Consider the following 23,024-nt stretch of genomic DNA (forward strand, 5'->3'; position numbering starts at 1 on the left):
CAGTATTTAAATAGCCAAATAGCTTATATATTCCAGATTTTTCACTTGGACGTGCCCTCCTTTGGACACGCAGTAAACTGACAGGACCGTGAGGAGAGTTGAGTATGATGGTTCTGGACACCTTTAGGTAATAACATCTTCTCCCTACTTTTCTCTCTATCTCCGCTTTGCTCCTCTTCCTGCTCCTGCTTTTTGGCTTTCCTTCAACTGCTCCTCTGGCACTCTTGTGTGTAAAACAATCACCTGCACCCTAGTTATCCCCATTTGTCCTCGTTCAGCATCTTGCAGCCCCATCAACATCATGCCCTACAAAGCTGCACACTCTAGAAATCCGACGGAGCGACCAAAATTCTTTGTAACAGCGCCCGAGGGCTCCGCGCGAAGGAGGACTGTTCACGGCACAGCGGTGAGTAGCGGTTGGGAGCAGCCTGGCGAGTCGGTGCTGTTTCTGTGCAGAGTGGACACCGCCCCGAGGTGCAGTGTGTGGATGCAGGAGCGGGCGCTGGTGACATCCATCCCCCTATCCATCCCACCAGTCTTGAATCTGGCTGGCTGGGCGGTGCTGTCCCCACACTTCCTCTCCATTTGGGGACTTTTGCTCCCCCGGAAAATTTGAGTTTGAAAAGGAAAACTATTCTTTGTTCAAGCATGTCTGGCGGCAGAACCATTGTGTGGGTGCCTCCTTACAAATAAGTACAATTCCAGCACACTTAATCTTTGAAAGTAAGAAAGCCTTTGAAGGGGAAGAGGGCCTGGACTGCTACCTCTGCATTTTATTCCAATCGTCTCCAGAAGCTGGTTGAACTCTAAATGCAGTTCACTAAAAAAGCAAGAGAAAGCATTTTTGTCTGTCTAGCTAATTCCTGTCATGGTCCAGATCTTAAAATGTAGTAACGAAGTATTTTGAAAACACTAGTTAGTCACTAAGTAATTCTTGAAAGGCCATTGGGCTGTGCTATGGCCTCAAAGTTTGCAAGTGAAGAATATAATTTGTGCTTGTTATTCCTGGCAAGGTGGCTGATCTAACGCTAATTTTCACCATGATAGAAGTGCAGTGAGGTCACTTGTATGTCTCCAGGAATCTTTCTTTGTTTTAAACTGTGTGTTATTTGGTTGCTGTTGAAAGATGTAGACATTGTTCCGTGGTCTTCAGACATTGCACTTTAGTCTTAAAGGACTCCCCAGTCAACCAGAAGATCTCATTGCCTCTCTCTCATGGTAATAGCATGGCTCGTTTAATTGAAAAGCTGGAATCTCAATCTTAACTTCCCAGAGCAATTCTGATTTATAAAGCTGATGGACACTTAAAAGGATTTTGCTTAGACTTTTGAGGATAATTTAAGGCTTGTGAGAGCTTGATGGCTTTGCCTACAGGCAATTTTCTTTCAAGCCCTTCAGGCTTTCAGGAATCAACATTTAATTCATGATTGAGTCAGGCCTCCAGCGCTTCAAGCCGAAGGTGAAACTGCCTTTGATATTTGGGAGGTGTTCCATAGTTAGCACACTGGTGCTTCAGAGATCCTAGCTGTGGACAAAAAGCAATGGTGAAGCAGAACAGCTTTGGCCCCAAACACTGGATACTTACTGGGTAGGGAAAAGCATTTACAAAGGCAAAATATCTTGTTATGGATAAAAACGAAAATGAACACTCCAAGAGGGAAGGATGAGAGCTGACCCTTGGCCAACAGATTAAATGAGAGGGATTTGTCATCATATGATCCAAAACCTATACTTTCTTACTGGTTTTCTTTTTTTCTTTCTTTCTTTTTTATTTTTCCTCTGTAGTGCCTTCCTCCTCTTTCTGTATTTGATCTACTGGGATCACAATATTTAGGCAAATACCTACTGCCAGAAAATGACTAAAAAATTATTTATACCCCAGAGCTGCACTGTGGAATTCAGCTGAGCACTTGAAAAGTGACTATGAGACTGACAGATCAAAGTTTAAATTTAATTTTCTTTTTGAAAATGTTTAATTGTGACAAAAAACTTACCAAAATGTACCATCTTAACCATTTTTAAGTGTACAACAGGTATTCACCTTGTTGTGCAGCCAGTCTCTAGAACTTTTAAAATCTAAAACTGAAACTGTAGCTATTAAACAACAACTTTTCATTTTTTCCTCCCCCAGCTCCTGGCAACCACCATTCAACTTAATGTTTCTATGAATTTGACTACCCTAGACACCTCATACACATGAAATCATACACGATTTGTCTTTTTTGTGATTGCCTTATTTCACTTAGTGTAATGTCCTTAAGGTCTGTTCTTCCATGCTATAGCATGTGACAGGATTTCCGTTCTTTATAAAGCTAATAATACTCCATTGTGTGTGTATCTATACATATACGTGAGTATATTATGTAAATACACACATGTATATATGTATATACACACCTCATTTTGTTATTCTGTTCATCTGTTGATGGACATTTGAGTTGCTTCTGCCTTTTGGCTATTGAGACTAGCACTGCCCTGAACATGGGTGTACAGATAATCTCTGTACTGAAGATCCTGCCTTCAGTTCTTTTGCATGTATACCCAATTGTTGGGTCTTATGATAATTCTATTTTTAATTTTTGGGTGACTGCTATAGTGTTTCCCATAGTGATGGCACCATTTTACTTACATTCCAACCAGAAGGGTATAAGGTCTTCCACTTTTTTCACACCTTCACCAACACTTGTTTTTTTTTTTTTCAGGTTTTTTGTTTGTTTGTTTGATCATTTGTTTTAAAATGTTAGCCTAATGCATGTGAGATGATATCTCACTGTGGTTTTGATTTGCATTTCTCTAATGGTCAATGATGGTGAGCATCTTTTTATATGTTTAATGGCCATTTGTATATCATCTTTGGAGAAATAGGTAATCCAGTCCTTTGCCCATTTTTCAATCTTAATCTTTAGTTTTTTAATCATAATCTTTAGTAATTTGATCTTAATATATTATGGATATTAATCCTTTATCAGATATATGATTTGCTAATATTTTCTCCCATTTTATAGGTTGCCTTCTTACTCTGTTGATTGTATCTTTTGATGCACAGTTTTTAAGTTTGATGTAGTCCCATTTGTCTATTTTTGCTTTTGTTGCATGTGCTTTTGGTGTTGTATCCAAGAAATCATTACCAAATCTAGTATCATATGCTTCCCATTTTCTTCTGGGAATTTTATAGTTTTAAGTCTTTTAACATTTAGGTCTTTAATCATTTTGAGTTCACTTTTGTATATGGTGTAAGGTAAGGGTTCAGCTACACTGTTTTACATGTGGATATCCAGTTTTCCCAGCACCATTTGTTGAAAAGACTGTCTTTTCCCCATTAAGTGATCTTGGCACCCTTGTCTAGGATCCTTTGACCATATACACAAAGGTTTATTTCTGGATTCTCTATTCTATGCCATTGGCCTATATGTCTGTCTTCATGACAGTACCATACTGTTTTGATTACCATAGCTTTGTGATGTATTCTGAGATCAGGGCATATGACACCTCTAACTTTGTTCTTCTTTTTCAAGATTGTTTTGTCCATTCAGAGTCCCTTGAGTTTCCATATAAATTTAGGATGGATTTTTTTGTATTTCTGCAAAAAATGACATGGGCTTTTGATAGGGATTGCATTGATTCTGTAGATTGCTTTGGGTAGTATTAACATCTTAGCAATAATAAGTCTTCTAGTCCATAAATGTAAGATGTCTTCCTATTTATTAGTATCTTCTTTAATTTCTTTCAGCAATGCCTTCTAGGTTTCACCATGGAAGTCTTCTACCTCCTTGGTTAAGTTTGTTCCTAAGTAATTTATTCTTTTTGATGCTATTGTAAATGGAATTGTTTTCTTGGTTTCCTTTTCAATTTTATCTTTTATTTTAATTAATTTATATTTAAATTCATATTGTCACATGTGGCCAGTGGCTACCATTTTGGACAGGGTAAATGCAGAGCATTTCTGTCATCACTGGTCTCTTGTACAGTGCTGCCCTGGAGTATCTGACTCTGTTGTCTCTCTTGAGGGTTGTTTGCATTCTAAACCTAACTCTAATTGTAAAGTTAAAGTCTTTGCCCTGCTGGTAAGGTGTCCAGACCATTGACATGGGCAGCTTGCTGCACATGTTCCACTCTAGCCTTGTGGAAATTGTTAACAGGAAAGATTATTGTACAGACTGCCGGCTATTAACTCAGATCAGGATGAGAATCAGGAGCACGTGTGGTACACCAATAGGTAACTGGGTGCAAGACCAATGGAAAGACATTTAAAAGTACTAAGAGGATAACAGTGTCTACCTGCCAGGGAGGGTGTTATCTCAAATACTGAGCATTTTTCCAAACTGTTCCTCCCTGCTCCCCTTACCTCTTTAAGATGATTAAAGGGAGGCCAGCTTTAGGGAAGAAAGAATTGGTTCAATTGCACTTTAACAAAAAGAAGACTCTGAGGATTATACACCTCATTAAATTTTCTTTTTTTTTTCTTTTTTTTTTTTCTTTTTTTTTTACTATTTTTTTAATGGAGGTACTGGAGATTGAACCCAGGACCTCATGCATGCTAAGCCCATGCTCCCACTAAGCTATACCGACTGCCCTGGATTATACACCTTTATGTAGGTTCGTTCGCAGATGCCTGTCTTATCAAGGCACGGATGATGAGATCAGTCCCCAAATCCTCCATAACACAAGTTACCCTTCCTGACTTACTTTCCCATTCAGATCTCTTTTTGATCTGACTTAAGCTAAGTTAAAATGTTTCAAGAAAAAGGAAGAAATGTGACGTGAGGAACTTAACCGCCAAGTCCTTTGGGAAGAGCCCTGGGTCTTCCACTCTGGGGACTGATTTGCCAGAGGCATAATTGCCACCCTGTACACTTACTTGTCAAGAGGGTTCCATATGTTGGTTGCGGCTCCTGCTACCCAAGGACCGCAGCTGTTCTCTGAGGCCCATCGCCTGCCTTCTGGTACCAGACAGAGGAAAAGGGTGGCCATGCAGCCGCAGGTGATACAGAGCTGGCACCCTCTTGGCGCAGCTCTTTCCTGCCCCATTCTTTATCTATTTTACTTAGAAGTTCTGGGGAGACATTATTTGACACTGGGATGTTTTTCCTCCACTTATAGCCCGGTCCATCAACTAGGATGCTACTAGGGAAAATGGAGAGAAGCAATTAGAAGAGAGGCTAAAGGGAGCAAAAGGGAAGGGAAGGAAGGAGGGAGTTGCTGCTTGAGCCAGGCAGAAAAGGAGGGGACAGAAGGTACCTGCCAGCTTACTGGCCCTGAGGCCACTCCTGCCCTCCACCCTTGCGGGTGGCTTTCCTGCAAGGAGCCCACAGAACGACAGACTGACAGGCATTCACACAGGTGCCTCCAGCAAGCATCCATCTGCACCCCAGAACATTGCCAGCGATGTTCCAGATACTTGGAATGAGTCTTTCTCTTCCGTTGTGCCTTTTTTTTTTTTTTTTCCTTCTCTCTTGTGTTGCCTTTACACTGTCAGCACACTTCTGGGTCTCCTTTTGCCCATTTCAATACAGGAAAGGTATAATTTCTCTGACTGAATTCCTAGTGTGCAGTCAGAGGGGCTGATGTTTTTTGGCCCACCCTCAGATTTCAATTTCATCCCTAATGAAGAAGACTAAAATTGATTAAAATTCCTCACTTGAACCTGACTACTCCTTCAAGGACAAGAGGACACTGGGTGAGGAAGGACTTGTTTGTATAACATAAGCATAAAGAAAAAAATGAATTAACGTCTGATACAGCAGACATGTAAATTAAAAAAAAAAAAAAGACTGAGCTATAGTATGTTCCAGAGTGGAAAAAAAAAAAAAAGAAAATTGCTAAGGAATGAAAAGGGAAAAAGGTAGGGGGAATAAACTAGAAATGACCTTTATTTTGACATTTGTATGGGCTTAACCAGACTATGAGAGATTTTGCTCCAGGTAATTTTAGAAACAAAGTACTATACAAAGTAAGTGCTTTCTAAAAGTGCACTTTTGTTTTATTTTGTTTTACAGATATAAGTCTAGATCATACTTCCAGAACCTTCTTATTAGTGTCAAATTGTGTTAATTCAATTCTAATGTTCAGTTTTAATCTAATAGAGACCTTTTGTTGGGTGGAATGGATATATATGTCAAAGATTGGAAATTTTCCAAACAGTCACTCAGTGGATTGCAGCTCCACTATTGAATACTGTAAATGTGTTTGTCCCGCTCATGGAAAAATCTAATTATTGTGTTTCTCTGACCTCAGGGCTATAAAAGAGAGAGGGAGAGAGAAAATGTACCCTTCCACCTCACATCCAGCTTCCGAAGGGCTCTATCTCCGTCTCATCCCAAAGCCAGGTCTCCAGCTTCCTCCCGACTTTGGTGAGTGAAATGTAAGAGGCTGGCTGGGTTGTTCCACATTGGAGAATTGGTAGCCTGTGTCCTCTGAAAGGAAACTGTTCTCCCCACACTGTTTAGCCTTCACTTAGGAAGTAACGTTTTTCCTCAGAGGCAAGAAAAAAGAAAGCTGGAATGAGTCTCTAAAGTGAGTATTTTTGAGTTTGCCACATGACACATTCGCCTAGTTCAGTGTGTTTATTTCTCTTCCCTGTTGGCGTTCCAGCACTATTACATGGTAGAGGCGTGAGGAGAGGAAGGCTCTGGCAAGCCCGTTCTAATGTGCCCCTTCTCTTTACTTTCTTTGTGGCCAGGCTCCCATCCAAGTCCTTCCCCCATTTGCCTGGCACACCCAGACCAACCTCTGCGTCTCCTGGATCAGTCAAAGCTGCCCCTGCTCAGGTCCGGCCCCCCTCCCCCGGCAACATCCGCCCCATCAAGAGAGAAGTCAGAGTGGAACCCGACAGAAAAGACCCTGAGAAAGAACCTCATAAAGTTGCCAACGAGCCCTCACTGAAGGGCAGAACACCTTTAGGGAAGGTAGAAGAAGCCACAGTTGAAGAAGGGACACCCATCGAAGCAGAGGCTGCCCCTGGTAGGAGGCGGCTGGCTCGCGGTGGGCGTGGGTTGCTCTCTACTCACTCTTACTTTTTCTCTTGCACAGCTTTTCCTTAGCTTGTTCCTTCTTTCATTTTTTTATTTTTAATTTTTCCTTATTGAGGGCTTGGAAATTTTACGCATCCAGAAGGGCCAATTTGGGGACCTTTATTTGAGTATAATTTTCTTATATATAAAGAAAGAATTGTACATCCAAAAGTATATTGTCAGAGCCACAGCATATTAATTCAGGTGTGGTTTATGATTCCTTTTATTGACCGAGTCCAGTGTTTGACAAAGTGTGGTATTCAGAGCACCTGCATCAGAATCACTTGTGTTAGTTATCTCTTGCTGTGTAACAAATTATCCCCAAACCGTGCAGCTTATAAAAACAACGAAGTTACTATATCAGGCAGAGTCTTAGGTCAGGAGTTCAGGAGCAGCTTAGCCAGGTCGTCAGAGGATGGCTGTCAGCACGTGGTCTTTGTTTCCTGACACGTTAACCTCTCCAGAGGATTGTTTGATGTCTTCACAGTCTGTCCGCTTGCTCTTGCTAGCTTCCCCCAGAGTGAGTGATCTGGGACAGAGAATCACAAGGAACCCACAGTTATCTTTTATGCCTAGTCCCAGAAGTCACACACACACACACACACACACACAGAAGTCACAGTTTCTGTCACACTGTCCATCCGAAGCAAGTCACCAGGTTCAACTCACACTCAAGTGGAGAGGATTAGTCTCCACCTTTTAAAGGGAGGATTTTCGAAGGATTTAGGGAAATAGTTTTAAACCACCACATCTATAATATTTCAAACTATAGAACCCTGGCTCTACGTCAGACCTACTGAACCAAATACATAGTGTATCCAAGGACTCTGGGGATACTAGGCTCATCTGTTGACTCCTGTGCAGGATTGTCACATTAGAGTGGCCAGTTACCCTCTGCATATTGGAGTTTAAGGACCACTGGCTCACTTAGCCTGTGTGCTTGACAGAGGTCAGAATTTTTTCCAGAAGACCCAGTGGATCTCATCTCTACCAGGCTAACCAGGTGCTATTTAGATGTTTAAAATCACCTGGAACTAGAAATTCAATATATCCTGTTGCAAGTTGTCTTCATTCCAAAGTTTCTCCTTAAGACTTAATTTGAAGTTAGAAGGTGGGGCAAAGATAGAATAGATGACTGAAGACAAATGATAGTGTTGTTAGGGAATGGAAGAGTCCAGTGTTTGTTTGCATGAAGTGAAGAAGAAGAGAAAGGCCAGAAAGTGTCCTGAGAGCAAAGAAAGATGTGTGAGAGCAGAAGGAGAAACAGAAACCTTGAGAGGAGGGTCTGGAGTGGTCAGGTACCAGAGATCACACATCACCATGGACCTCTGTAGGGCTCCCTGCTACATCAGCCCTGTGGGTCATTTTCCAGAGTCCAAATAAGGTCGGAGAACTCCTGCTTCTATCTCACATCTTGGCATGAGGCCTGGCAGTGGAGCCCCGAGTTGTATAAGGAATACAGGTGCGGGTTGCTGAAAAGACCCTTGGCTCTGCCTTCCTCAGACTTGGAGACGGCTCTGAGTAGACAAAAGGGACCATCTTCCCAGCCTGAATCTGGGCTCCTGTTACAGACACTGGGAATGGTCACCAAAAGCCTTGAGTCCTCTAGTGATGAATAGTCACTAAAGAAAAGGAATTTTTTTTAATGCAATGAAAGGCAAATGGAAGATCTCGTCTTCTTTTTTGCTGGGGTTATAACTTCCCACAGAACCTAACGTGAGGTTCTATACTCAGTACACATTCGATATATGTTGTTAACTGATTTAACTTGTATAAAAATAAGACTTGGTGACAGAGTGTCAGCTTCGCATGTCTCACTTACACACGCAGCTTTGTGTTATCCGTTGCCCGGTGACAGACAGAATACAGTGAAACCGTGAGAACACGCAGTGATAAACGTTCCCTTTTCTTTTATAATGTTGAATTCTAGGCCTGGGGAGCGGGGAATGCTCGTTTTTGTCTTGTTCTTTGGCTTTTGTTTCCAGTTGGTTTTCTCCTTGTACCTGTTTGTACAGCTGCTCCAGCGGCAGCCCCAGCTCCAGTCCCAGCCTCCGAGCCAGCGCCAGGTCCGGCCTCAGCCTCCACGCCAGTCCCATCCCCCACTGTGACTGCCAGTACTTCTCCTAAGACCTCTGCAGGCACCACCGACCCGGAAGAGGCCACGAGGCTGCTGGCAGAGAAGAGGCGGCTGGCCCGAGAGCAGAGAGAGAAGGAGGAAAGGGAGAAGAGGGAGAAGGAAGAGCTGGAAAGGTAAAGGAGTGACGCACTGCATAGAGACACCCTAGTGACACCTCGGATTAAATCTTCAGTCAGAAGAGGTGGTAGTAGTGTTGAAGGTGAATCAGTTGTTTCAGAGTTACTCTTCCCCGGTGTTCCTCTGACCACTACGTGACTTTATTAAGTCACATTTTCTTACTATAATGACAGTAGGACAAAATTGATGAAGAAAGGTTTAAAGAAAAAAAATTCCCATCATCTTACCAGATTTCAATAATTGTGTACATGTTGGGTAACCCTTTCCAGTCTCTGTGAACAGCGTGTGGGTGTGTATGCTCACATCAGTAGATACATACACACGTGTATTTGCAGTCATAACCACAATAGAGGTACAGTTGTGCAGTCTGAGTATTTCATTTGACATAGCTCTCATCTCCGTATTTCCTCATCATCTTTTCTCATTTCTCATTTACAAAATATTTGGGGGGAGAGTTAAATTCGTTACTCAAAAGTCACATTACTGGATTAAACAATCCAACTATCTCAGCCTTTAAAGATAGTTCTGTTGCAGATCCTTCTGAAAAACAAGCTGTCCTCCGAATCTTGGTGGATACATTCTGGGTCTGTCCACCCGAAGGCAACGTGAGGCTGTGGAGGGGAGGAGGAAGAGAGGATGGCTCCCCATGTGTCCAGTGGAGACTTGGCCAGACCGCCCAGCAGGCTGTCCTGGCGATAACCACTCACTTGAGACTCTCCAGGGAACTCCCCTCATGCATCTTGAGCTTGGGTTTTGTCTTTTTCCAGACAAAAGAGGGAGGAGTTGGCTCAAAAGGTGGCTGAAGAGAGAACCCGCAGGGAGGAGGAGGCCCGCCGGCTGGAAGCAGAGCAAGCCCGGGAGAGGGAAGAGCAGCTGCGGCAGCAGGAGGAGGAGCGGGCGCGGCGCGAGCAGGAAGAGATGGAGCGCGTCCAGAAGCAGGTGGGGTCCGGACTGGAGATGCGGAGAGGGGCGGAGAGCGGTGGCGCGGATGAGTAGAGGAAGATGTTGAGCTTAGCGCTAGGAGTGCCCTGTCTCCTGCGCGCCCTTGGGGTCCGCACGTTCTCCACCTGCCATTCTTACCCCCAACCCTGGGCGCCCGGGGACCGCTGGGCAGCGGGCATATCCAGCCTCTTTGTAAGAAGCAGATGCCGACTTCTTGTTTTCAGAAAGAAGAAGAAGCGCGTGTTCGCGAAGAAGCAGAGAGGGTCCGGCAGGAACGGGAGAAGCATTTCCAGAGAGAAGAGCAGGAGCGCCTGGAGAGAAAGAAGGTAGTAGCGTCCCACTCGGAAGCCTGGCACACTCTTTGTCCTGATTCTTCTAGACTTGAGGCCGTCTCAAGACCGAGACACCAGCTTACTGCCGTCAGAAAGCAAATGTGTTTTGCCCATTCCAGATAAACTAAAGTAGCTCTCAGTATAAATATTCTTCTCCAAAGAAAACAGTCTTCATGTTTCAGCCTTCACCATAAAGTTCCTTCCAGTTCATGTGGCTTAAGCCAGTTCCACCTTCCTTGAATAAGTCCTGTTAAGACAAAGACAGCTGTGTTTTCCCAAAATAATAGACAAGTTTTAATGACCTGCTATTTGCTTAGTCAGAGAAGTGCACCAGCCTTGCTTTCTCTATCTGATCTGTTTGCTCCATTCTTCCTTCCCTGCAGCGACTTGAAGAGATTATGAAAAGAACCAGGAGAACAGAAGCTGCAGATAAGGTATTAAGATGGCCATTTTTAAACTATTCATAACGGCTTTTTTTTCTGTTTACTTTCACTTGCAATTTTAACATTAAAACATCTTTCTTTTTTCTTTATTAGAAAACTGTTGATCAGAGAAACGGAGATATAACCAAGGGAGCTCTCACTGGAGGAACAGGTATTTATTTCAGTGAACTCAAATGAATTCAAATATAGAATTTTTGAATTGACTCTCTAGAGGTCAAGATAAATCATTGATTGATTTAAAATTTTAAAAAATACTCATTGACTCAGAAGCTTAGGTGTGTCTCATCTAGTCCACAGATACTCCCTTTTATCTAAAAATCTCTAGCATTTCTAGCAGGGTTTTTTTTACACCTGTTTATACTCTAATGGAGTGTTTAATATCTTAAGTTATCTTATGTTATATATATCTATGTGTATATATGTATATGTCTGTGTGTATATATGTATATATGCCTGTATAGCTATGTATACACACATGATAAGAATAATTTTGAGTTTATAAAATTAAATTTCATTTATTATTTACTACCTGCTGAAGGATCCTGCATTTATATTTGCTATTAAAGACATTAAACATTTTGACAATTTGTACTTATGACAGTTCTCAGAAATGAATTTAAATATTATTTCTTTTAGTTCTGACTTCAGAATAGAGTTTTAAATTTGAAAGGTGTTGAAATTTCATTAGAAAGTTGTTCATGTGCTGTAGGCTTTGGACAGAGCTGGTTAATTTCTTGGTGATTTTAAACCAAATTTGGTGTAAATAATAAAGTTTACCTAGTGTTTCAGTACTCAGATTCAATTACTATTTATTAAAATGCCTTCTTTGAGTCAGCTATGTCTGCGTACATTTTCTTGCTTAAGTTCCATTGCAGGCCTATGAGACAGAATATGCTTTATCTTGGAGTCAGCAAGCATTTTTGGAAACCTGTGTGCCAGGCCCTGTTGTAGGTGCTAGGATTCAGTGTGAACAGGTCAGGCAAGGTCCTCACCTCCAAGGAGCATTCAGAGTGAGTGACAGGCCTGGTTTGCACAGCTGAAGTCCAAGTCACCAGCTTGTTATTCAGTTCCTTTTGTGATTCCACGTGGTCTTCATGATTGTACATATCGGTGGTTGGTCGTTAGTTCAGTATTCAGTTATCTTCTTTCCTCATCTGCAATATCAATGTGAAAAGAAAGGACCAGAGATACCTCAGTTTCTTTTGCTGTTTTTTAAAGACTGGAGTGAAGATCTAATGAAGTGATGTATGTGAAAGAACATTTTTTGTAAACTCCAGGGGTTTTCAAATGTAAAATATTGGTATTTCGGGATTTGGTTTTATTTCAGTAGAGGCTACCCTCGTTTCTCAATGTCATGATTCCTTCATAGTAAGGTTTTCATGCTCTTTTAAAGATGCCCTAATTTTATTTGTTTGGAGAGTCACTGTAGTGGTTGCATATTAACCCCACTGCATTTTTATCAGGTCATCTCCAAGAATGTTATAATACATGTAGGCTTGAAGCAGGCGTAGCACCCAGTGAGTCATTAGAATGAGCACTTTAGGATGTAAATTGCACCAACTCAGGATTATTTGAGGAGCTGATGCTGTACTTTGTGCATGGCCAGATTCCTTGTTGGGTTTTTTATTTTTCCATCTTTCTTCTTCCTGCTATTGTCCTATCAATTCTTTGGATATTCTTTGTACCTCAGTTGGAGAATGAACAATGGGGAGAGGGAAGGTAAAATCTGTCAGTTGTCATACCTGGGTTTATCAACACTCATGATAAATTTGGTTTGCGTTAATACTGCTAAAAAGAGTCCTGAAGATTATATAACGGATGTTCTTCTTCTCCTGGTCCCACATGTGGTTGAGGACTGCATGGTGTCACCAGGGCTCCAAAGAGAATTCTAGGGCGGGCAGGCAGGTGAGTTTTCAGACCTATCAGGAGTCTTCTCAGAGGTTGCCCATTACCAGCTTTGGCAGTGTCGGCAGGTTTTAAGTTATCAGTCTCTTCTTTGGTTCAGTTATCAGATACCTTGTACCTCTGGCAGTTTTACTGAATTTGTGCCAGGCTATGAAATAACACTTTCTCAGAATTAGTTCAGTTATTCTCTCACATCAAGCTGAAACCATAAACTGCCACAAAGGTCCCTGAAACTGTGACCTAGTAAGGTTTACAAGACTTGAAGTAAACCTGGCCCAGAGTTTAGAATCAGTCATCAATATTGTTGGCTTATGCTAGACTCCAGTGGGGAGCACTGAATGACTGGTGACGTAGTTAGGTACAATTCACTGGCCTTCCAGGCATGACATCTCTACCATTCTAAGTGTAGGTATAACTAAACTGAGTTTTAAAAAATATTTTCCACCACTTAGGTATTTCATGATGATTTGCTCCAAATCCTTCAGTAAAGACGTTCAGCGTTGGCCTGATCAAATCAGCTTACTGCTTTCTTCATCAGTTGCTTTGGTTTCGGTGTTACATATTTTTGATCCAAAGTCAATTTAGTGCAAGTGAAAATAATAGCAGTACTGATTTCTACCCTTATGACGTACTGAGCAGTGTTCTAAGTACTTTGCCTGTGTTAGTGCATTTAATTTTCACATTAGCCTATGAGGTAGGTATTGTTATCCATGAGGAAACTGAGGCACAGGGCATTTGTGGCTTGCCTAGGGTGACATAGCTGATAAGTAGTAGAGCCAGGACGTGCATCCAGGCTTTGTCCCCTAGGGTTTGAGTTTGACAGTACAGTAGTAGTAACGCTTTGTTCCATCTTCTTTGCTATGTCCAGCGGTATCTGCACTTCCATGTATGACAAACTCTTCAGGACAAGGAGAACCAGCAGCCAGCCCCCATGCGGTTACCTCACACCAATCCAAAGTGACTGCGGAGAGGTGAGTTAAACAGCTGAGGCCTCTTTTACTGACACACATTAGAGCAAAGCGCTATTGCTTTTGCCCCACCAATCCTACCAGAATTTCTGGGCTGGGCAGAATTTCAGAGTTTTAACATGAAGGTTTATTTTTATTGAGGATCATTAATTTTTGATAGAGCTAGTAATTCTGTAATCTGGGAAAAGGAAAATATCTTTTTTCTTGAATCTTTAAATAGGATGATGAAGTTTTTGTGTGACTATTAAAAAGTTTCAGGGAATAATGTTGCTTTTCTTTGTATATATTTGGCATGATCTAGACCACCTTCACACCCTTTAATGATATAGAACAACTGTATTTTCACTGTACATAATATTACAGTGAGTCACAGGTTTGCTCCATAGTAAAAATTTAGATGCCAGTATTTCTTACACTAGTTGTGGGGCTTCTTATTGAGGAAATAAAAGGTTGCTAACAATAGTTAAGAAAGAAGTATGGATTGAAGAAATATTACCTTTCTCTTCCCTTGCAATTAAATTGACCGCGTCATAAGAGCACTCTCAAAAATGAAAAATAAGGGTAATCATAGCCTGTGCCTAAATCCAGTCAGAGAGAACTTGTAGAAATATTTGTAATAAATGTTCAAAAATTTCAGCTATGACTTTTTAATTTTCAGAATTTATTTAATTTTTTTATGAGTTCTTCTGTCTCTAATATCAGTCTTTGCTTCCATCAAAGCATTGAAGCTCCTGAATTTAATTTTTTTCTTTCAACAGATAATATGTCTTTTAAGATCTTTTTTCTTCCAATTTTATTGAGATATAATTGACCACTGTCTTGAGTTTAAGGTATTCCATATAATGATTTAATATACATAAATTAATTTTTTCTTAATCTAAAAATACATTTCTGCACAGCATTTTATATTATTGGCAGCAATGAAAAGATAAGTTACCCTAAGCTGGATATCCTAAGTTGTCTATTAGTCATAAGATACCTGTGGTTATCTTTCTGGGACAGTAAAAATTTTTTGATTTTGCCCACTATAATACCAAAGAAGATAACTTTCCTAAGAGAGCGCTTACCAATAAGCTTTTGATTATGTTGAATAAATTTATTGTCATAATTATAATTACCTAAAATATCCAATAAGTGACATTACACTTTTAGTTACAGCTTGATTTTCAAATAAAATATTCATTTCCAACTGCTATAATTTATGACATTTAATTCATTGACTTAAGAAATTTTAAGGAAAGGATAAAAATTACCACAGAGAGAACTCCATTATTATAAGGAATAGGTTTATTAAGACACTTATAATTCTCTCTGAGGAATAAAATTAGTATACATTAGTTGATGCTCTTCAGTGGTAAAATCACCAGTGATCAATTATTATATAATAAGCTGAAACATAATACTACTAGGAAAAATATAAACAGACCTTTTTCTAGTCTTTCACTTAATATAATATAGGCAGATCCAGTTTAGTATCAAATATAAACATTAGTATATAACACAAGAATGACCCTAACAAATTAAATCCATTTTGGCCCCAATGTTTTCTCCCTTCTAAAGGAAAAAAATCCTAGCAGATTCCTGGAGTTATGCAAGTGTTACTATGTTTACAAATATAAACTTAGGTTTAAGTTTCTGATAGGTCTTATTTATCTATAAAGCCAAAACAAATCACAAATTTAAGTTTTAATAAAAAACACTGCTAGCTCAAAAACATTCAAATTAAAAGATATTTGTCATGAAGAATATTTTTCTGAAATTAAGGCAACAGTATACACATGGACCTGATGCATTAGAGATGCTCTGTGCTACCATGAGTTGCTGGTGATTTATTTCACCCATTGTTTTTCTCTATTTAAACTGCTTTAAAACCTCAAATCTCTTTTCATACAGTGTACCATGATATCTCTTGGCTTTTACTTGGCATTAACACAATATTTATTTACCCAGTTCACAAACTGGTTTGTTACTAGCCCTTGTCACGTAAGCTGGTGCTACCTGGTATCAGTATGCTCTGAAATGCTAATGAAGAATGAAGCACCAAAATCATGTGATAACACTCAGTTTTGTGATAGCTATGTAGATGATCAGACTATTCTAATGATTTTTTTTTATTTTATCAGAGCAAAAACAAATTTGTAAAAATTCATATAAAGAGTTGGAACCCAGTTTGAGAAACACAGTCCATTTCTTAATGACCCTGGCCTCTGGGGAATGTTTAGTGTACTGTTAAATTTATTCCTCATTGCGTGATACACAAAGCTTACAATGTGTAACCTAAGAAACCCTGCTTCCCTTAATTATTTTAAAATTTATCTTCCTTGAATTTATCCATGCCAATCTTGAAACAATCTGTATTTTCACTTTACATCATCTCTCGTAGTAACAACATAAAGAAGTACTTGTATTTCTCTTATAGAGAACTTGCAGTTTAAAAGTTAGGATCCATGATTGTCATAAATTAGGTTTCAGGGAATAAGTCCTTTTTCACAATTTCCATACCTTTCATGATTTTATGGATTTTTTTCTATTCCCTTTCTACTTTCATTTTATTAACCGAATATTTTTGTTATGCTTACTACATCAGTAAGGGTTCAATCAGGAGAGAGAAACCAGAGATTAATTTGAACAGGAAAACGTAACATCAAGAATAACTGTTACTTGGGATTGGAGTAACAGGAGGTTGGCTAGTAAGAAGTAAAGAATACAGGAGTAGCAGATAAAAGCAGCGTCCCCATCCCCTGGGCCATACCCAAGGAAGAGTCCCCTCCTTCAGGGCTTCCATCCAGACCTTGTTGGACAGGATATGACTGTGAGACACTAGATGGTGGAGAAGTTGCTATGGTTTCTTGACAGTGGACCTGGCCAGATATCCACCCTCTAGAATGCTGGGGAAAAGCTGTCCACTGGAAGGTGTCTCACCAGAGGTCCTCTACCGCAAGTCTGCCCTAGAAGGATGCTGGGGGGAGCTGCTGGCCATGGTGCATTGCAGGAACTGGCACTGAGGAATTCTCAAGCACTGCAGGAGCCGGACTCTGGGAAGGCCCCAAGGATGTGCTGCCAGAGCCTGCTGAGCGTGCATACCCAAACCAAAAAGCAGAACTCCTTCCTCCTACAGTGTCTCTCCAACAGCCATGATTGACAGAGCTTAAGCTGGCAAAGGAAAATTATTTAAAGGGCCCAGATCCAATTTCACAGAGCAGAAATGGAGGGTAAATTTTGAGCTGAGAGGCAGAAAAGGAAAAAAAAAAAAAACTAACAGGTTTGCCTTATCTTTAAAAGGCTCCTTCCCCAGATCTTTGATCATTGAGTCATATTTCTCTAGAGATTCTTCAACATGAGTGTGGAGGTGAGGAAGAAGTGCTTTAGAACCAAAAGTCCCTAGGTTTTTTTTATATATATATTTTATTTATTATTGTATTGTTTAATTATTTTACTTTGGGGGTTGGGGGAGAGAGGTAATTAGGCTTAGGAGGTACTAGGGATTGAACCCAGGACCTCGTGCATGCTAAGCATGTGCTCTACCACTGAGCTATACCCTGCCCCCCAAAAGTTCCTAGAAGTTCAACAACTCTGGGATTAACCTACTTAGAAAACTAAGAATATCTCATCTGGACCTGGCGATATCTCCCCCACAAGATATGGAAGAGGGGTGGGGTACAATATTGTCAGTGAAGGAGTTCCTAAACCCGTGCTGCCCCATACAAACGTTAGGTGTTATCTTTATCCTTCTAAAGTGCAGTGTCTAGAAGACACACAGTATAGTGGGTGTAGCTGCAGTGTGATAATGTAGAAAAATACTTTTGTGTTATATCTGGTATCCCGTCTTCCTTTGCCTCATATTTTATTGGCTTTTTCTTGAACCATAAAAAACTAAAGATCTAGTGTCACCAGGAAGCAGTTCACAGTGATCGCAAGATCTTTTACCTCCACCGTGGCTGATAACTCTCCGTCTTGTAAGGACAGCTCAGCCTACAGTTCTCTAAACTCATTGCTTTCCCTGTTATGCTCAAGGGATTCTTCTTATGACTTGCATTTCCCAGAATAAGTATTATCTGCATACTCAAAATGTTCACCCTGTATGTCTTCCAGATAATTATAAAACTGGCGTTAGCACCTGACCCTGAGGCTGCCTGCCACTCATCCTCCTTCATCTAGAGAAGGACCTCTTGTACTTATCATACCCTTCCCTAAGACAGTTTCCTATTCACAAATGGACATTCCTTTTGATTCAGTGGAGACTCATATTTCTAAACAGTTTTACTTCTGAAATCCTGTTAAGGACTTAAAACTACAAATAAATCATTTCCATTGATGCTCTCTTTTACACCCAGTTTCAAGTCAACCTTGAAATCACTTTTACCAGAGTCACTGTTTTCCACGTCAGTGCTTTACGTTTAGTGAAGCATTCTGTAATCCTTGCAGTCAGCTTCTTTATTAAATGCCCTGCTATGCACCCAAAGTAGAGTTACAGATTTCCCCCAGCCTGCCCACTATGAATTAAATCACTAGTTGGAGATTCCCAGGGTCCTTTCCAAGGAACTTGATGTGGGAATCCACTGTGGGAATCCACTGTGACAGGGTGGCAGGGTTTGTTTTCACTAGAAAACTCCACTCCTGAGAAGGAATATTTTTGGTTCAGATTAGGGGAAGTTTGCCTTTTTAGAATGTCTTGAGTACCTTGTACTCGAAGAAGAGGTTTGTCTTCTCTTTAGGAAAAATAAATGAGTGCTGGGAACTGGGTTATATTTGCCCCTACCCACCCCACGAGGATGTCAGCAAATGGTCTCACAGGACCTGGGGATGACTGAGTCCTCCTGATATTCCTTTTCCAGCACTCACAGCACTCCTGGTACAGGGAAACCCTGCACAGGAACACCCTGAACCTTGAAGGGCCTGAGTGACATGTCTGGCCCCTGTGGTTTCTCTGGCTCTGGGTTTTGGTATGCGATCCTCTTCAAGCATGAAAGCCATTCTCCTTGTCTGACAGTCTCCCTGCTGACAATAGGTAGAACTGAAGAGGGTTGGTGTTGCCAAAATTCTGGCCAACTTTTAAAGATGCCAAGAAATATATGAGCCTGGACAGGATGGTTCTCACTCCAGAAGCCGTTTAGGTTCTTTAGAGAGTGTATCATAGAGGGAAGTGCCCAGGGAGTGGAGAAGAACATCTGTTCATGGATAGGAAACTTGCTCGGAAACAGGAAACAGAGGATACAGATAAATGTGTGAGTACAAGTGTGTGGGGGATGTGGTGGGAAGAAATTAAGTTTCTCAGGTCATTCAGATACGTTCTTCCACGTCCAGCTGCGAATCTCTATTCTAGAAGCTAAAAAAGTCTCATGAGTATACATACAGTCTACTGTCTTACCCTCCTAATACCCCTACAAGACATTTTATTATGCTTGTTCTTAGCCCTAGGGAACTGTCTTTTCAATGGAATGTTCCTTCTCTCTTACACAAGGGATTTGTAGTAATTTCAGGTTTTGCCCTAGTGGTTTTCCTCCAAATCTTAGGAGTTTATCGTTTTTAGGTTTGTCTAAAGGAAAAGTAACATTCCCAAGCCCCTATCATTCAGACAGAAAGCGATGTATCACTTTCAAAGTTGCTCACTATAACATGATAAGAAAAATTTGAAAATAAGGTCTTGGCTACCATAAGATGTATAGACTATCAGATTTCCACCATGGTCCAGCCCCCTTCCCTGGCTAGGCTTTGGACCAGCCGAGTACGTGGTCTTCAAGAGTCTTGCATCCAGCTTCAACCTCCAGAGTGTAGACAAAGGGAATTCAGAAGCTGGTGCTCGTATCTTGAGAGGGCACACAGATCCATAAACCCTAACCCCAGTGACTTCAGTCTGTTTTGTAGTTTCTGCTGATCAGTGTCCTCTGAACATTTAATAATTGGGCTTCAAAAACATATAGCACAATTATTCCTGTCATTGCTATAAGAATGGGTGGGGTGGTTGGGTAGGAGTGGGAGGGGAAAATGAGGTCAGCTTTTGACTCAAGTCTGGGGTTGGCATTGCCACACAGCTTGTCAGCACACGCAGGCCTGGAAGGTGACGGGAGTTGAGATGGTCAAGGCACCAGGGTTTTGAAGATTCATTCCTCTTCTTTTTCTTTCGCCCAAACTTCTACTTAAAAATCTCTTTGGGAGGAGAACCAAAACTCTTCCCTGGTTACAGAAAGCCCATTGGTGTTGGAAAAGAACAGGAGGATGGGTGTGGCAGCCCAGGCACCTAGGACGGCAGGTGATAGGGTGTGTGTGTGTGTGTGTGTGTGTGTGTGTGTGTGTGTGTGTGCGCGCGCGCGCATGCGCGCACTCATGTAGACCACCGTGATGCCAAGCCTCCGACCCCCTCCTTGCTGAAATAGTGGAAAAGCACCATCACAGTCTGAATGTGTATAATATTTTTGTTTTTCCCACAGCACTTTTACAGATAATATTTTCAATGTACCCTGTAGTGCCTAGGACAGGCATCTTGATTTTTTTTTTTTCTAGAAGAGAAAGTTTAACAGAAATATATCAAAATATCCAAATCAGAAATGCTTTAGAATATGTTCCACAAAAGCAATATTTCTCACTGACTGAGGAAAGTACTATTTCCTCAATAGCAAAGATTCCTCAAAAAAAAAAAAAGGCAATGGAAAGATTGGATGTGTATTATCTTCATTTCTACCATTTGGGGAAGGAGTAACTAACTTGCTAAAGTTCAGGCAGTGGGCATTACTGGCATTAGAGACCTGATTTTCTGATCTCTTTCCACAGATCTCTATCTAGAGCTAGACATTCAGTTTATGATCAGTATGTGTTAGGAGTTAAAACCTTTACAATTTCTGCTTCATATTTTTACTCTTATTTTCCATTTGAAGATTTTTAAGCTTAGAATGTCAAATAGTCATTTTTTTATACATAAATTGAGCACTGAACAAATTATGAAGCTTGCAAGTAAGTTTACTGCTGCAGCCAGTTAAGATGAACAATAAAATTAATCTAGCATTCATCTGATGCACAGGCATTGTTTTTGCTACACTGTAAAGTGTGCCAATGAACATACAAAGGGCTGCCTATTGGCTTACGAAGTGTGCAAGGGGAGTGAATAACCCTAAGAGAAATTACAGGTAGACAATTAAGGATTTGGTGGCCAGTTAAAATGTATCAAAAATCCAAAGATATTAAAGCATGAATTAATAAGGATCAAGGTGGGGTCAGAGGCAAAGATGAAAAGGTTGGTCTTGAAAAATTTGCCTATAAAATTATGCACATGTTTTAGGAAGCAAGAGATATCCAGGAAGGGCTGAAATTTGAATAGCCAGGGAGTATACAAAATAGCATTGTGAGAAAAACATAGGGCCAGAGATCAAGAGATCATATATTCAGTCTAGACTGTCTCCCAGTAGTTGTGCAGCTTGTGCAAATAACTCCCCTCACCCCCAAATTATAATCCTCTCATCTTTGAAGTAAAGTCCTAATAAGGGCTACTCTTAATCAGACAAAGGAATGTAAAATCCCTGCAGTAGAAATTTGTTAAATGTATGTAGAACTATTCATGGTGATAATCTGTTCTAATCGATAAGAACAATTTTAAAAAGATTTTTTTAAATAAGAATTTAAAATCCAACTATGTCAGAATTCACCATTACTGTTAGTAATGATGAGGTCAGTCATTCTAACATTTTGATTGTAAGATCATAAAATTATTTATTATGAAAATTTTTGGTTGTCCTGAAAATGCGTTTTCCAGTTTTAATACTAAATTCTTTTAATTTTGATTTTTCAAATTCCCTAGTACTCCCAATTTGGAGAAACAACCAAATGAAAATGGAGTATCAGTTCAGAATGAAAATTTTGAAGAAATTATAAATTTGCCCATTGGCTCTAAACCATCCAGATTAGATGTCACCACCAGTGAGACTGCGGATCTTCCTTTGAATCCAATCTTGGCCTTTGACGATGAAGGGACACTTGGGCCACTGCCTCAGGTAGATGGTGTTCAGACACAGCAGACAGCAGGTAAGCTTGCCTCAGACTCCCTTCAGTGATCACCAGAAAGACGTATGTGACCCCCAGAAGGGAATGAACCTTCTTCAAGGGACCAAACAAACCACATGGAAGGACTGTGCATGGGTCACAGAAATTGAATTTTCAGTTGGATTGGGCAACTTCTATCACCCCTCCCATTCTCCCACTTGGTGTAGAAACTCAGTCTGCAGCACCCACTGCGTATCCATGAGCCTCCTCGTGGAGCAGTGTACCCTGCATGGCCCCATAGCGCATGCTGTCAGTGTCACTTAACACTTAGTGTTAAGACAGACCTGTGATGCCTCACCATAAGCTACGGGCCATTGAACTCGTTCTGCCCACTGGAGAAAAGGTTTGGTTTTTATTTCATCTTTCTCAGCTCTTTGGATATCTAAAGACTGCCATTGTGTTCTCCCATCATTTTTCTCTTTTGAGTTTACCAACCTGGATAAATATTATTGTCCTTTTTAAATTTAATAAGATACATAGAGACAGTTTAGGTAATGGGACTGGCATTCCAAACTAGGAGCATGCTGAACCCAAGGGTCTTCCATCCCCTGTTGAGCAACTATCACTGCTGAAACTGCAGGTGGTTCTGTCATACCCTGTCTCTGGGACTCATGCTTAACCTGAAGTCTTTGTGCAAAAAGAACAATAACTTTACAGGACCCAAAGAAATAACGTAAAAAATGACCAACTCAGTGCTCATAGTAACTCAACAGCACAATCCCATCAGTCTCAAAAATAAGTGGGATATTTGACATGACATTGTAAAATGATTATAAATCAATAAAAAATGTTAAAAAAAAAAAAAGTAAGTAACAGATATTTTCTTTAACCACTTTAACTGGTTGAAAAAGCCAATACTGAACTGTCTATCCAAATGAAGCTAGTCTTTTTTTTTCCCCTTCAATATACTGATCTTGGGAGTGTAACTTCACTTTAGTGGTCTACTTTTCTAGATTGTAGAAGGAAGCGATGAGGCCTGACATTCTGACTCTTCTGCCTTTGAGAACACTCTGCTTACCCATGTGTTGGTGGAAACATTTCTACTTTGTCACGTCACAGATTCACAGAGACCATAAGAACATCCAGATGACTTTCTGTTGCGTTTGCCAGGCTTTAAATCACCTTTTGATTGACCTGTC

At 40.6% G+C, this 23,024-nt stretch overlaps 1 protein-coding gene across 6 annotated transcripts in view; it reads left to right on the forward strand.

Annotated features, from left to right (window-relative positions):
* The window catches only part of MAP7 (microtubule associated protein 7), a 159,494-nt gene that overhangs the window by 129,175 nt on the left and 7,295 nt on the right, over positions 1 to 23,024 (forward strand). For all 6 annotated transcript variants that reach the window (XM_064486661.1, XM_010983671.3, XM_064486660.1 and 3 more), the window contains 10 exons: positions 279 to 406; positions 6,235 to 6,350; positions 6,680 to 6,960; positions 9,026 to 9,260; positions 10,032 to 10,203; positions 10,431 to 10,532; positions 10,922 to 10,972; positions 11,075 to 11,132; positions 13,755 to 13,857; positions 21,644 to 21,867. In XM_064486661.1, coding sequence (XP_064342731.1) covers positions 279 to 406; positions 6,235 to 6,350; positions 6,680 to 6,960; positions 9,026 to 9,260; positions 10,032 to 10,203; positions 10,431 to 10,532; positions 10,922 to 10,972; positions 11,075 to 11,132; positions 13,755 to 13,857; positions 21,644 to 21,867 — 1,470 coding nt within the window. The remainder of the gene's footprint in view (positions 1 to 278; positions 407 to 6,234; positions 6,351 to 6,679; positions 6,961 to 9,025; positions 9,261 to 10,031; positions 10,204 to 10,430; positions 10,533 to 10,921; positions 10,973 to 11,074; positions 11,133 to 13,754; positions 13,858 to 21,643; positions 21,868 to 23,024) is intronic.

This window comes from Camelus dromedarius, chromosome 6 (assembly GCF_036321535.1).
Source record: "Camelus dromedarius isolate mCamDro1 chromosome 6, mCamDro1.pat, whole genome shotgun sequence".
NCBI lineage: Eukaryota > Metazoa > Chordata > Mammalia > Artiodactyla > Camelidae > Camelus > Camelus dromedarius.